Genomic DNA, 12,167 nt, shown 5'->3' on the forward strand with positions numbered 1-12,167 from the left:
GAAGCAGGATTCGACTGACTAACTTGTACCATTTCCAGGCTTTATCCTATCTCCTGGAGATCATTACATAGGGTCAGTTAGACCTTCAGATGCTTTGCAGGCGAAACAGGTGATGCAAAGCAGATCTCCTTGCCTTTCCTCGAGTATCTTCAGTCCCCTTATTTTGTCACGGAAAAGGATGGGACTGCCGTCATTAAAGAGAGGAAGAGGTGCAATAGAGGTGAAAAGATTTGAGAGGGAAGGAAAAGTGGGAGCTAAAAAAAGGCAGCATAACTCATGTTTTGATTAGGAGAGGAGTTCCAGATGAGAAAATGAAGATGGGGTATAAAAAGAAAGCTTTGTAAGCTCATAGGATCCCTTTGCCCCTTATGCCCCTCATGTGGATGAGTCCCAAAAGAACATTTCAAGAATGGAACCAATTGAAGGGAAGTGTGTTTATGTTAATCAGAGATGAATGCATTCATAGATGGGTCATCAATTCCAGATGGGATCAGATCTTTCTCAAGGTTGAACAGGGATGAAAACTCTTGATCAACGGGAGATTAAAATCTTTGATCTTTGACTTATTTTCCGTAGGCATGAACCGCAATGAACACATTATTTTGGATTCATATTATTCCAACACACTGTGTTTGGAGTGAGACAAAGGAAAATCGTGGCTCTGAATAATAACAATAGCTATTTGCTAATTATGTGTGAAAGAATTTACAGTGTGGTATCTTGGGATGTCTTTTGTTTGTTTTTTTGTTTGGGAGTCAGTGTTCCCCATCATGACTTTTTCAACTGATTTTGGGTCCTAACAAACATACTTGACCATTCCCTCTGCTAAAATACATGATTTTTTTGTAATATCAGGCCTGTTAATAGAAATATTTCCTGTGAATAAGTGCATTCAAGCTTTACGACACCTTTGTATGAGACAGTAATTCAACTAATGCCAGGTACCACTGGGGATTTAACTTAGAGATTTACAATAACCTCATGTGCAGTAAATAATAACATTATAAAATGCAACTATATGTAATGTAAAACATAACAGAGACATCCCTTAAACCTAATTTTCAAAGGGTTTTTTTCCTGTAAAACAACAACTTGACAGTGTTTCTTGGACCTATGTGGCTCCAGTCCATAAAGGAGATCGTAGCGGAGAGACACTGTAGCTTCTACTTTTTACTTTTACCACTTAAATTCAACATTTTTTCATTATGCTCTTGTGGACAACGATTTTTTAGCCAATGCTTAATCTGAAAGAGATATTTGTCCAAGATGCTGTTAGTAATTGTTTTTACAGTGCATAAGGCATCTACATATATGTTTCAGTCGGGTTTGACCTGGTCAGAAAAGTAACAGTGGTGTTCATTTTTTTTTTTCTATAATGCCCAAGAAAATGCGTAGCATACAGAGGTCAAAGGTCAGATGACATAATAACTCTTACTCCTATGATAATTACAATCCCCAGATAGAGGTCAATGTGTGTTTGGAGTTACCGGACAGGACAGAATCATCAGCATCTTGAATTTGTTATCATTTAAGTAGTTGTATTCAGGTTGAATCTGGAAATCATATATGTATTGTTTGTGCTCTTGTCTCTTCAGATTCCCAACCGCCATGGATAGAGTGCCCGGGAACGATTGTCGCAGAGACAGATGAGCGGCGTGGCACTGCAAACGTCAGCTGGAACATCCCTACTGCCAAAGACAACTCTAAAGACGAGGTGACACACAAAATATGGCGTTGGAATGCAACTAAAAGCTATTTTTGGTGTGGGCGTCTTTTTTTCCCCATTTCACCCTTTATCTGTCTACCGTTCTGTCAGGTGGCGGTGCAAGTGAAACCAGTGTACACCCCACCACAGCTGTTTCCCATTGGAAAGGAGACCATCACCTACATTGCAACAGACCGTTCCGGGAATCAGGCCAACTGCTCCTTTACTGTCACCATCATTGGTGAGCTTCCTGTCGTAGGAGTTTGCTCCCCAGATTCATTTAAGTGAGACAGGAGGTTGTTAGCAATAAAGGACTTTATGGGCCACTCTGTTTTTTTTTTTCTTACATGTATATATATTTTTCATCCGACTGTTGAAATACTTTCAGCAATTAAAGCCATCGCAAACCGAGGTAGCATAAGGATAAAATGTACCCATTAAACCTTTATATTGGCAACTTTGATTCCAGTGAACCTTCTGTAGGCCTGTGAGAACTGTAGGGTGTTCCCAAATTGTAGAATGAACATCACAGAAGAAGTATAAGCTACCAGTTAAGATCAAAATTGTCTAAATTCTTCTAAAAGTAATGATTTTACTTAGTAAATATAGATAAGATAGAAATGGGTCTTGTCATTTTAATTTGCTTATAATACACATTCAATATTTATATTTTCCATGCTTTTTGAAATACAGTTGCTCCGTTATTTTCGTTTCTTTTCACAACACGGCAGAAAACACGCATTTGTGTTGTACCAGAGTGAACGTTTCCAGAAACTCAGTATATCTTCATCGAACTGACGCTTATTTTCTCCTTTCATCTCTGTTGAGAGACAACTTCAGGAGATCTCTAACCGTGGCCAGTCGGTGGCATACCTGTTGCTTACTGAGTGATTATTCAGACACCCTGTAAAGCCACGCTCTAATCACCGTACTCGGTCAATAATGGGGTTGACAGACAACAGTTGGGCAGCCAATGCGTCTGCGCAGGTGCAGAACAGGGTCACGCCGGAGAGTGAAAAACCAGGGTGTCCCATGTCAACCGCTCAATAATCACAGCAGTCAGGGTGAAAAACCTCAAGCCATGAACATTTCCATATGTTGTTATGGGGATGTGTGTTTTTTTGATCAGAGACATGTGTTTAACTGGTGCCCCCTGACACTCGGCGCTGAAAAGTCAGATCACGGCGTACCACTCTCCAAACCGTGTCTACACTATTCCCATGATCTATTCTGGTCTTGGGAATTATTTTTCCAGTTTGCAGTTTATTTTTCTGCTATGGATATGAATAATGTTCGCAAATGTGTTGCTTTTATTTTGTGTTTCCCATCTGGCCAAGACAGATTCAGTGAACAGCCTTATATCCCTCTCTAGATACGGAGCCCCCGGTGATTGACAGGTGCAGGTCGCCGCCCACGGTGCAGGCCACAGACACGGAGGCGGCAGTTGTTTGGGAGGAGCCGCAGTTTTCCGACAACTCAGGTATGTCTGGTCACCATGCTCAAATGGCTGCTCCGTCGATGGTTAATTTTTTTGCTCCTCTGTTCTACTCTGCTCCGTTCTCCCCCTCGCCTGATGATGGTTAAACAAGATCTTTTCCATTGGGTGACTGGAAAAAAGGGATCAGGATCGGGTTCTCTGCGAGTCTGTCCGTGTGTGTGTGTGTGTGTGTGTGTGTGTGTGTGTGTGTGTGTGTGTGTGTGTGTGTGTGTGTGCACACGCTCATGCGTTATTGGATGAGAGACGCTAGACAAAGGATGGATTGTAATTTTGTGCATAAATGTCTCATTTGGGTGTCTGTATGAGAGAGGGGGAATAGAGAATTTCTTGCAACAGCTACTGTTAATGTCATTAATGTTATACCAGATGGAAACAGTCAAGAGATGCAGGTGTTTTTTCAATTAAATATGTTCTTTTGTGGGAATTCACTCTCATTCCGTCCATTTTTCACAGAGGCATTTGAATTATTGTGTGAGCATTCATTTGACGCAATATTTGAATCAAATTTGTGGTAAATGCTTTTGAGGTACTGGTCAAACAGTATTTTTCCTGATCCCAAGTACATCAATGAAATGAATCTGGGAATTAATCATCCTCTTAGCAAAGGAGGTTGACCAGCAGGCGCGCAGGGACAAAATACCTTAAAAAATTACGCAACCAGTCTATTTACATTAACAGGACAATATTTAATTATCCTTGAATGGGAGGCGACATTAAAGCTATCATAAAACAGAAATGTTGACTCATGAAGAAGCGTTTTGTTTCCAATCTTTGTCCCTTATAACTAATATAACAAGTAAATGGTCTCAGATTACTGCACTATTCACATCACAAGATCTTTGAATTCTACTGTGCTCGACATGTACCTCTATTCACAAATTGAACTTTTTGATTTGCATTTATTGTCATGTTTTCTCATAGAAGTACTTCTATTGCACTATTAACCCCAACAAAAACACATTCAATTGAATATGTTTCTTGATTATATTGTCTTGATGAAGCTTAGTTGTGACCGCAGACTTACTACGCCATCTTTTGGGTTGATGTGACTGAACAGTCAGGGGAATGATAGTGTACCATGTTACCATCCAACATCCAGTCCACCGTCAATATTTTAGTTGCTCTGTCCCTTAAAAAGGAAGTTGTCTTCATACAGTCCATTCCAGTCAATGCACCTTGAACTGAGCAGTTGTAATGAAATCACTTGCAACCTATCTTGTTACCTCAAGACGCCAACCTGCTATGCTGGCTGTGCTAACACAGACCGATCCTGCTACAAGGGCGCGTATCGCTGCGACTTTGTCAGATTGACTAGATATCGTAATGTTGGCTTTCCTTCTTTAGCTGTATCCAACCAGCCATGGTGGTGACAGACAACAAACCAGACTTCTCTGGAGTTCCAGACCACAGCCAGGCCTATGTAATTCACTGGTTCTCACTGCATATAAACACACACACACGAATAACCCCATAACCTTGCTGGGATAATTATTTACACGTAGGACATAGCCCGACGGCCAAGGATGCACACACAAAAACAGGCCTCAAACTTCATTCTCACCCATGAGCGTTCTACTCCCCACCTGTGTGCAGAGGTGCACCCCCCTCTTAAACACACAGTCATACTTTGTAATAACAGGCTGCTGTGGCTGCTTCGAGGCCACACGACGTCAGACCAGTGCTGCTTCAACGTCAGTGTTTTGTTTTTCCAGGCCCACACCCTGATGCCAGGGCTAAATATAGTCACAACGTGGTAGACGCACATAAACACGTGTACAAACACACACACATGCTATATATTAGGGGAGACTCCAGACTCTCGCAGGCCAGACGTGTGTCACCCCTGTCGAAGCGACGTTCCTACTGTAACCTGTGTTGTAAGTGGGTTAAGAGATTGTACAGGAACCCTTTTTTTTAAATTTTTTGTTTTTTGTTTAACGCTTCATGCAGATTATTTCAATTGTGTTTGTCCATAGTGTCGCGTTTCAGTCTGTAGGCAAGCCACACAAAAACACATGTTGTATTCTCTCAATATTCAGGATTTATGGTGCAACACAGTGCAGGCCGGGCCCAACATATACTATAATTGTTTAATTTAACTAGGATGGTAGATTAAGTCATTAAGTCCTGGAAATTGAAGCCAGACTTATATCGCCCCCTGCAGGATCACCTTCTGGCGATCGCTCATGGGTCGAGAGGCGACGTACACTCTGGACTGGCTGCCGGTCAATTGCAGGGCCAGATATTCAAACAGACAACCCTTCACTGACTGATTCGGGGCAATTTTTCCCAATTTTTTCTTCCAATTAACCGCCTGCATGTTTTTGTAGAGCCCAGTACAGCACAACGAGATAGTCAAATAAGTTTAGTCCATTAAAACATTTTTTATCAACATGTTTTCAAAGGTTGTATGGCAATAATATGGTCTGTCCTCGCTCGGAGAAGTTAAGTGGGCAAGATTTTCTTTGTGTTTTTTTGTAATAAAACCAGATAATGACAGACACAACGACCCAGATGAAGTTTTAACCCTCATCTTGCTCCATCATTCTATTATGTAATTTATTATGTATATCTGGCGTTATCAATTACAAAAAATGGGATGCTTTCCAATTTTTGTGGATATATTGGGAGTAAGTTAGCTTGCTTGTGATGTCACCTCTATATGTCAAATAAGACCATATTCATTTTCGGTTCAAGGTGTTCTTAGATATAGTGTTTGTAATTTATCGTCATTCGCACAATTTGTGTTTCTTGTAGGTGGTCGCCTCACTGTGACCAGCTCCCACAGCCCAGGCTCTCTGTTCCCAGTGGGAGAGACTCTGGTCCAGTACACTGCTTCTGATGCGGCAGGAAACAACCGCACCTGTAACCTAACCATCACTGTACAAGGTGCAGAACTGGAAATATAAAAGAAGAAATACAATATTTCATCTTCTGTTTACCACATTTATTTCAGGATTAATCCTTGTAAAAATCTGATCATGGCTACCATAGAACTTCCATAGACTTATTTCAGGGTTGTATTTTTGTCTTATGAGCCAAAAAAATAGGACAATATTGACACTGGTTCTAAGATCTGTTCATAAAATAAACCTGTAGATTCACAGATTTTGCTACACAGAGTAGAGCGATCTTCATGTCACGTACTCGGCAATTGACATTATTGTGTACATACCTTAGTATCTATGTTTTCCAGAGGATAGCTTATTCCATTGCATAGTCCAAGGACTGCAACGTTATTCTCCAGAATTTCCACTCAGTGGGTTAAAAATTAAACCGTTATAAAGTATTTTTTTAGCTTTTTTTCTGGTCCTCACAGAACATTGGATTTTCCGTTTGGATTACTCGGTGTTCGCAAATGATCGCATGCTATGATGATACGTATCATAACTATTATATATATATGTATAATTTGTTTGACCAGGAACAACGTGTGATCAGCCATATGTCCCAGCAAACGGCGAGTTTATTTGCTTGGAGGAAGAGGAGGGGGTTAACTGTACTCTTCACTGTAAAGAGGGCTACAGTTTCACTCAGGATGCAGTGCACAGCTACCTCTGTCCCTACAACGGTGTGTGGGAGCCGCCCTACTCCCCAGACAGGCCTGACTGCTCAGGTGAGTGCAAGTGTATGACAGTTTTGTCCTTATTTGTCCAGCTAAAATCACATAAAACATGTGGATGCACATACAATATTTTAGATACAGTTTTAAACAACAAAAATTGTAACTATGTGACAATAAAACTTAAAAAATTAACAAAAGGACTCCCTCAGTCACAGAACATGCTTTATGAGTTCATGACAGTCTAAGCATAATGGCCTTTTATTATATTCAACCTTAATGTGCAGTAATTGTTTCACTAAAATAATTTTCTATTAAATGCCGGGTATTCATGTGGGAAAAAAAGGTTGAAAACAAATTGGCCACATAATGTCTGATTTGTTTGCTTTGATTGCAACTTATATGCAACTGATTCTTAAATAGTTCCAATATAAATGGGAAAAATCTTAATTCAGTCCAGTTGTTGTTGCCATCACTGGACATCTGCTCATGGTTTTAAACCTTACAAAGGCAAAACATACATCAACCTCAACACTGTATTTCATAATGATTGTTTTAAGAAGCTGTAAATATGTTCATTTTTGAGATTCTCCGTTGAATCAAGTAGTCATGTTTTGGTTTACTTTTGTTTGGTTTTTCGGCCCGTGTAGAGAGAGCGTAGACGTTAAAGCCAGTTGATAAAGTGACTGCTTTTGTCTTGAACAGTGAACCGTGTAGCAAACAATGGGTACAAGCCATTTGAGATGCTGTTTAAAGCCTCAAGATGTGAGGATGTGGACCTGGTCAAGTCATTTACCGGGGAGTTCAACACCAAACTGGGGAGCATGGTGAGGAGCCATAATCTTACACTCACACACATACACACTTTCTATCTCTGTCCTATTATAGTAATCATAGGGATACAAGGTTTTTCCATTCATCATACATAACCTTTCAAATACATGTTGCTATTTTGTTCTGCACAGCTGCCTAACATTTGTAACAGTGATGATGTCACTTGCAAGCTGGAGGTGATGTCACTGGGCCATTGCTTGGAATACAACTATGACTACGAGAATGGATTTTCTATCGGTGAGATTCTCATGCACAAACACATTTCCTACCTTGATTATGAGTGACACATCTCTATTTTAAACAATTGTTCTTCTTTTTCCTTCCCAAATATTCACCAGTACCAGGGGGCTGGGGTCCTCAAGGTACCCAGGATTATGCTTACTTTGAATCAGGCTTTGCAACAGGTACCAGACAGCAAGACAGCAGCCTGCGAACCCAGCGCCGCACCAAGAGGCACAGAAAAATTACAGGCCCAACCAGAGACCAGAAGATACAGATCTTTTTCAACATAACAGGTAGAATATGATTGATTTTGTAAGTGTTTATGAGTTTCATAGGACCTTAATATGGCCATGTTTTAAGTGTTAATATTACCTGAAAAGTTGTCATAATACTGAAGCAAGGATATATGATAACATCTTTAGAAGTGCACACATCTAAATAATGAATACATTTGAATACTGTGTATTCATATATGTTGACAACTCATTTAATGGAGGAGTCATACAAGTCAAGTCATGCATGTTTTTTTTTTTTTTTTTACTTTTAATGATAAAAATGTCAGGGCTGTTTCTACCACGATATTATACACCATGTATGGTATTGTTCTTATGTACAACCATTGTTTTTTATTTTTTATTTCTTTTGTCTTTGTGTGTACTTTAAACTTTGTCCATTCTCCCAGCAAGCGTTCCTTTACCGCTGTCGAGGAACGACTCAGTCGAGGTGCTCAATCAACGGAGGCTTCTCAGGACGCTGGAGCAGCTAACTAATCGGCTCAAGCGAACATTGGCCAGGCAGCCGCTGTCCAGTTTTCACGTGTCCTCAGAGATGATTGTTGCCGATCCCAAATCACTGGAGAGCAAAAAGGCCTCTCTGTTCTGTAGACCAGGCTCAGTGCTCAAAGGCCGTATGTGTGGTGAGTATTGTTTCCGGATAATTTTAAAAAGCCTATCAGCTGTTAACTATTGGCTCCTAACAATGTAAGTTTGAAACTAAATCATTACATAATGTGAAATATACGTTCACTTTTACTCTAGATGAGTTTTAGAAGACAAACCTGCTGTTTCTTTTTTTTTTAATTTCCCCATTACATGACCAATTGCGTGCACTGTTGCAGTCCAATGTCCGGTAGGAACATACTTCTCTCTTGAATATAATGAGTGTGAGAGCTGCTGGCTTGGGTCCTACCAGGACCAAGAAGGTCAGCTGGAGTGCAAGTCCTGCCCTGAGGAAACCTCCACAGCCTACCTCCATTCTCGCAGCATCTCTGAGTGCAAAGGTACAAAGCATACCTCTTGAAAAGTAACTCAACGAAAACTAAATGACACACCAGTTACTTGAAATTGTCTAGAATTGATCAGAACTGTTCCCTCCCTGATGATACAGTGACTTGTATATGTGTGCAGGGCAGTGTAAGCCAGGCAGCCACTCCCTCAACGGATTGGAGATATGTGAGTCCTGCCCTCTTGGCCACTTTCAGCCTGGTTTCGGCGCCAGGGAGTGTTTGGTTTGCCCCGATGAGACTTCCACTGTCACCAGAGGAGCAGTAGATGAAATGGAGTGTGGAGGTAATACATATCAATCTGCACATTTTGTCTTTAAATAAGCTTTAATGCTTTGCAAAAACATAGCCACGTGCCATGTATCAGTACCAATTGCAAATGCCCTTAAAAATTCTGCTGCATAAACAGTATGACGTGCACAGTATTCTGTGAAGACATTGAATTCGTACTCCTGTTTGAGCACAACGCAAACTGAAATTGTTCTTTCTTAAGTCACTTGGTCCAGCCTTACATGTATGTTAAGCCTCCTTCACAAATATTCTCCAGTCACTCAAATCTTTTACAATAATAATGCCGCCTTCATCCCCTTTCTGACAAATTCCTTGTAGTGTTACTAGATCTTACAGTAACAAAGTGCCTGAGCAGATTAATCAGAAAGTCCACGCTTGCTTTCAGTGACATGTGACCCTTTCCAGGGAAAACACAAAATATTTCTGTCAAGGCTTCATATGAATGAAGTTCAACTCTAGAGCGTGCTGAAACCTTCAGTTGTAATCCAAATGCATTTGAACAAAATCAGGTTTTTTTCTTTTTTTATGTTTACATTCTAGTTCTTGTTTACAAGATAGCTAGCCAGGTGGTTCACCAGACCTTCTGTTTGTGGCTGCAGTTTAGCAAAGCAAACAAGTTTCCAGGTTTCGGGCAGTGTTGTTTTTGTGCAATATGCTAGTATATAAGATTTAAAAAGAAACTGAACACCTCTCCTCTCTTCCACAGTCCCCTGCTCTGCAGGTCACTTCTCCCGCACTGGTCTTATTCCCTGTTACCCTTGCCCGAGAGATTACTACCAACCTGAACACGGCCGCTCATATTGCCTCTCTTGCCCCTTTTACGGTACTACCACGGTTACGGGGGCCAACACCATCCAGCATTGTTCCAGTAAGAGCACCCTTATAAAGAGACCGATTTTACCTGTCAAATTATGTCAAATGCTGAGTGATGCTCCATTGGCTAATGTTTTGTTGTAATGACTCATGAAGGGTTTGCGGTTGAATTATTATGATTAGAGTTAGACGATGTTATCACCGCTTACAAACTTATAAGACTTGTACTATCAGACTAATGATGACAATTACATGATTTTCCCCAGTTCTTTTTAAGACTTTCAAAAAGGTCTTCACTCTGTGAGGGATCGTCTAGCCATGTTCATACTTATAGTTTTTTTTCCACAAAGCTGGAAGAGTACCATAACTCTCTCGCACTATACAGAAGCGAAAAAGGCTGCAAAATTTAGGCAAGTAGTTTAAAACAACCTAAAGCAAAATTGCAACAAAGAAGAAAAAAGGCCAAAATGTAGAAAGGCGTATTGTTTGGATCAGAGTGTACACTCTGTGCACTCTGCCCCCTACGTCTGACACCAAAAACCTGTGCTTCCAGTGTGAATGGGTAGCACCTGTGTATGCCCTAGCCTGTGTCAGCAGTTTATAAAATATATTTAATGTGACAAATAATGACTTGTGTTAAGTTGTTAAGAAGTTGCCAGCTGAATTCAACATAGAGGAAAATAAGTGGAACAGTTTGTCTGTGAGACAGCTTTTCTAGAATTTTAATGCTTTCTGGAATTTTTCCAGTTTTGTGGTTAGTGATCTATGTTGTGACAACTCAGTCCAGTTGGAAAATGGATTACTGCACGGGATCAGAAGGGAAATGGAAATAATATTACTTTTAATGCACCAGAATGGAAATGAATGATACTGCATGCCTCAAGTGTGGGAATGAACCATGATTTCAAGATGTGGCCAGATTTTAAATCGGAATAAAGGCTTTTGTTCAGTAGAATCACAAACGTCTGCCAGTCCAGTAGCAAGGGGGACGTTCCATGCTGCGTTTTTCCGAATTTTTTTTCGCTCACATCGTCTCTATTTTTTCTGGGTGTTGTCGTCAGGTTTTGGTTCCAGTTTTCTTCCCAAAGAGGAAAGTGTAACGGCAGCTCCAGAGGTGGAGGTCAATGAGGACTACCAGGCAAGCAGTCAGGTTAGCATTTATCTTTTCTCCGTTCTTTCCCACTTACTACAGTAAAGCGCCGCAATAAAAATAAAAACTGATCATTTTATTGACATAGCATTTCATGTCACAGCATCAAACCTGTTGTTTTGTTTTTTTAAGTTTCCACAATAAGTGGAAAACTCTACGTATGACTGAAAACCATCAGTTTCTCAGGCAACAAAATCTACTTTAAGACAGGCTGTGCAATATTTGAACTAGAGAAACACTAGCCTTTTTTCGTTTAAGACTTTTTTTCAAAACAGCATTTAAAAAAAAAAGTCAAATTGCTAAGTGACCGAGATCTATTTGGAGCAAATTAAACACTGAGGAACACTGTTGCATGTCAGACTCCAGGAATTGAAATGTCGAATCTTACATTTATATCCCAGAGGAACTCACTGTATGCTGGAGTATTTAGTGTGTTTCACTGTCTGGGGTATAATAAAGTCTGATGAGGTCTCTCGGCAGGTTTTCCACGAGTGCTTCCTAAACCCCTGTCAAAACAAGGGAACATGCGAGGAGGTTGGGGCAGGATATGTCTGCACCTGCATGCCTGGTTTCACAGGTAAAACTGGACAGTGACATTGTTTTTCAAAACACATTCACAGCTAGCAATATCGATGAGATGATTCGCGGATCATATTTTTGGTGCATATCAAACTCTTTATTCAACATCAACTTATCTGCTGTCTTGCATTCCAGTGTGTTATCCTTTGACTTTTGAAAGTGTGCCTTTTTGCCACTTTAGCTCCACATTTACACACTAAATGTGCAATATAATTGGAGTTTTTGTCATCC

General features: G+C 40.4%; 1 protein-coding gene across 2 annotated transcripts in view; it reads left to right on the forward strand.

The window, feature by feature from the left end:
* Nucleotides 1-12,167, forward strand: part of svep1 (sushi, von Willebrand factor type A, EGF and pentraxin domain containing 1) — an 82,810-nt gene that overhangs the window by 47,543 nt on the left and 23,100 nt on the right. For both annotated transcript variants that reach the window (XM_086166424.1, XM_086166425.1), the window contains exons 8-21: nt 1,596-1,714; nt 1,817-1,946; nt 3,078-3,185; nt 5,961-6,092; nt 6,628-6,819; nt 7,471-7,592; nt 7,731-7,836; nt 7,938-8,114; nt 8,504-8,737; nt 8,939-9,100; nt 9,228-9,389; nt 10,101-10,262; nt 11,269-11,357; nt 11,838-11,934. In XM_086166424.1, coding sequence (XP_086022550.1) covers nt 1,596-1,714; nt 1,817-1,946; nt 3,078-3,185; nt 5,961-6,092; nt 6,628-6,819; nt 7,471-7,592; nt 7,731-7,836; nt 7,938-8,114; nt 8,504-8,737; nt 8,939-9,100; nt 9,228-9,389; nt 10,101-10,262; nt 11,269-11,357; nt 11,838-11,934 — 1,992 coding nt within the window. The remainder of the gene's footprint in view (nt 1-1,595; nt 1,715-1,816; nt 1,947-3,077; nt 3,186-5,960; nt 6,093-6,627; nt 6,820-7,470; nt 7,593-7,730; nt 7,837-7,937; nt 8,115-8,503; nt 8,738-8,938; nt 9,101-9,227; nt 9,390-10,100; nt 10,263-11,268; nt 11,358-11,837; nt 11,935-12,167) is intronic.

The sequence above is a fragment of the Fistularia commersonii genome, chromosome 19, assembly GCF_037954325.1.
Source record: "Fistularia commersonii isolate RoL2024-O1a breed Wild chromosome 19, RoL_Fcom_v1.0, whole genome shotgun sequence".
NCBI classification, from domain to species: domain Eukaryota; kingdom Metazoa; phylum Chordata; class Actinopteri; order Syngnathiformes; family Fistulariidae; genus Fistularia; species Fistularia commersonii.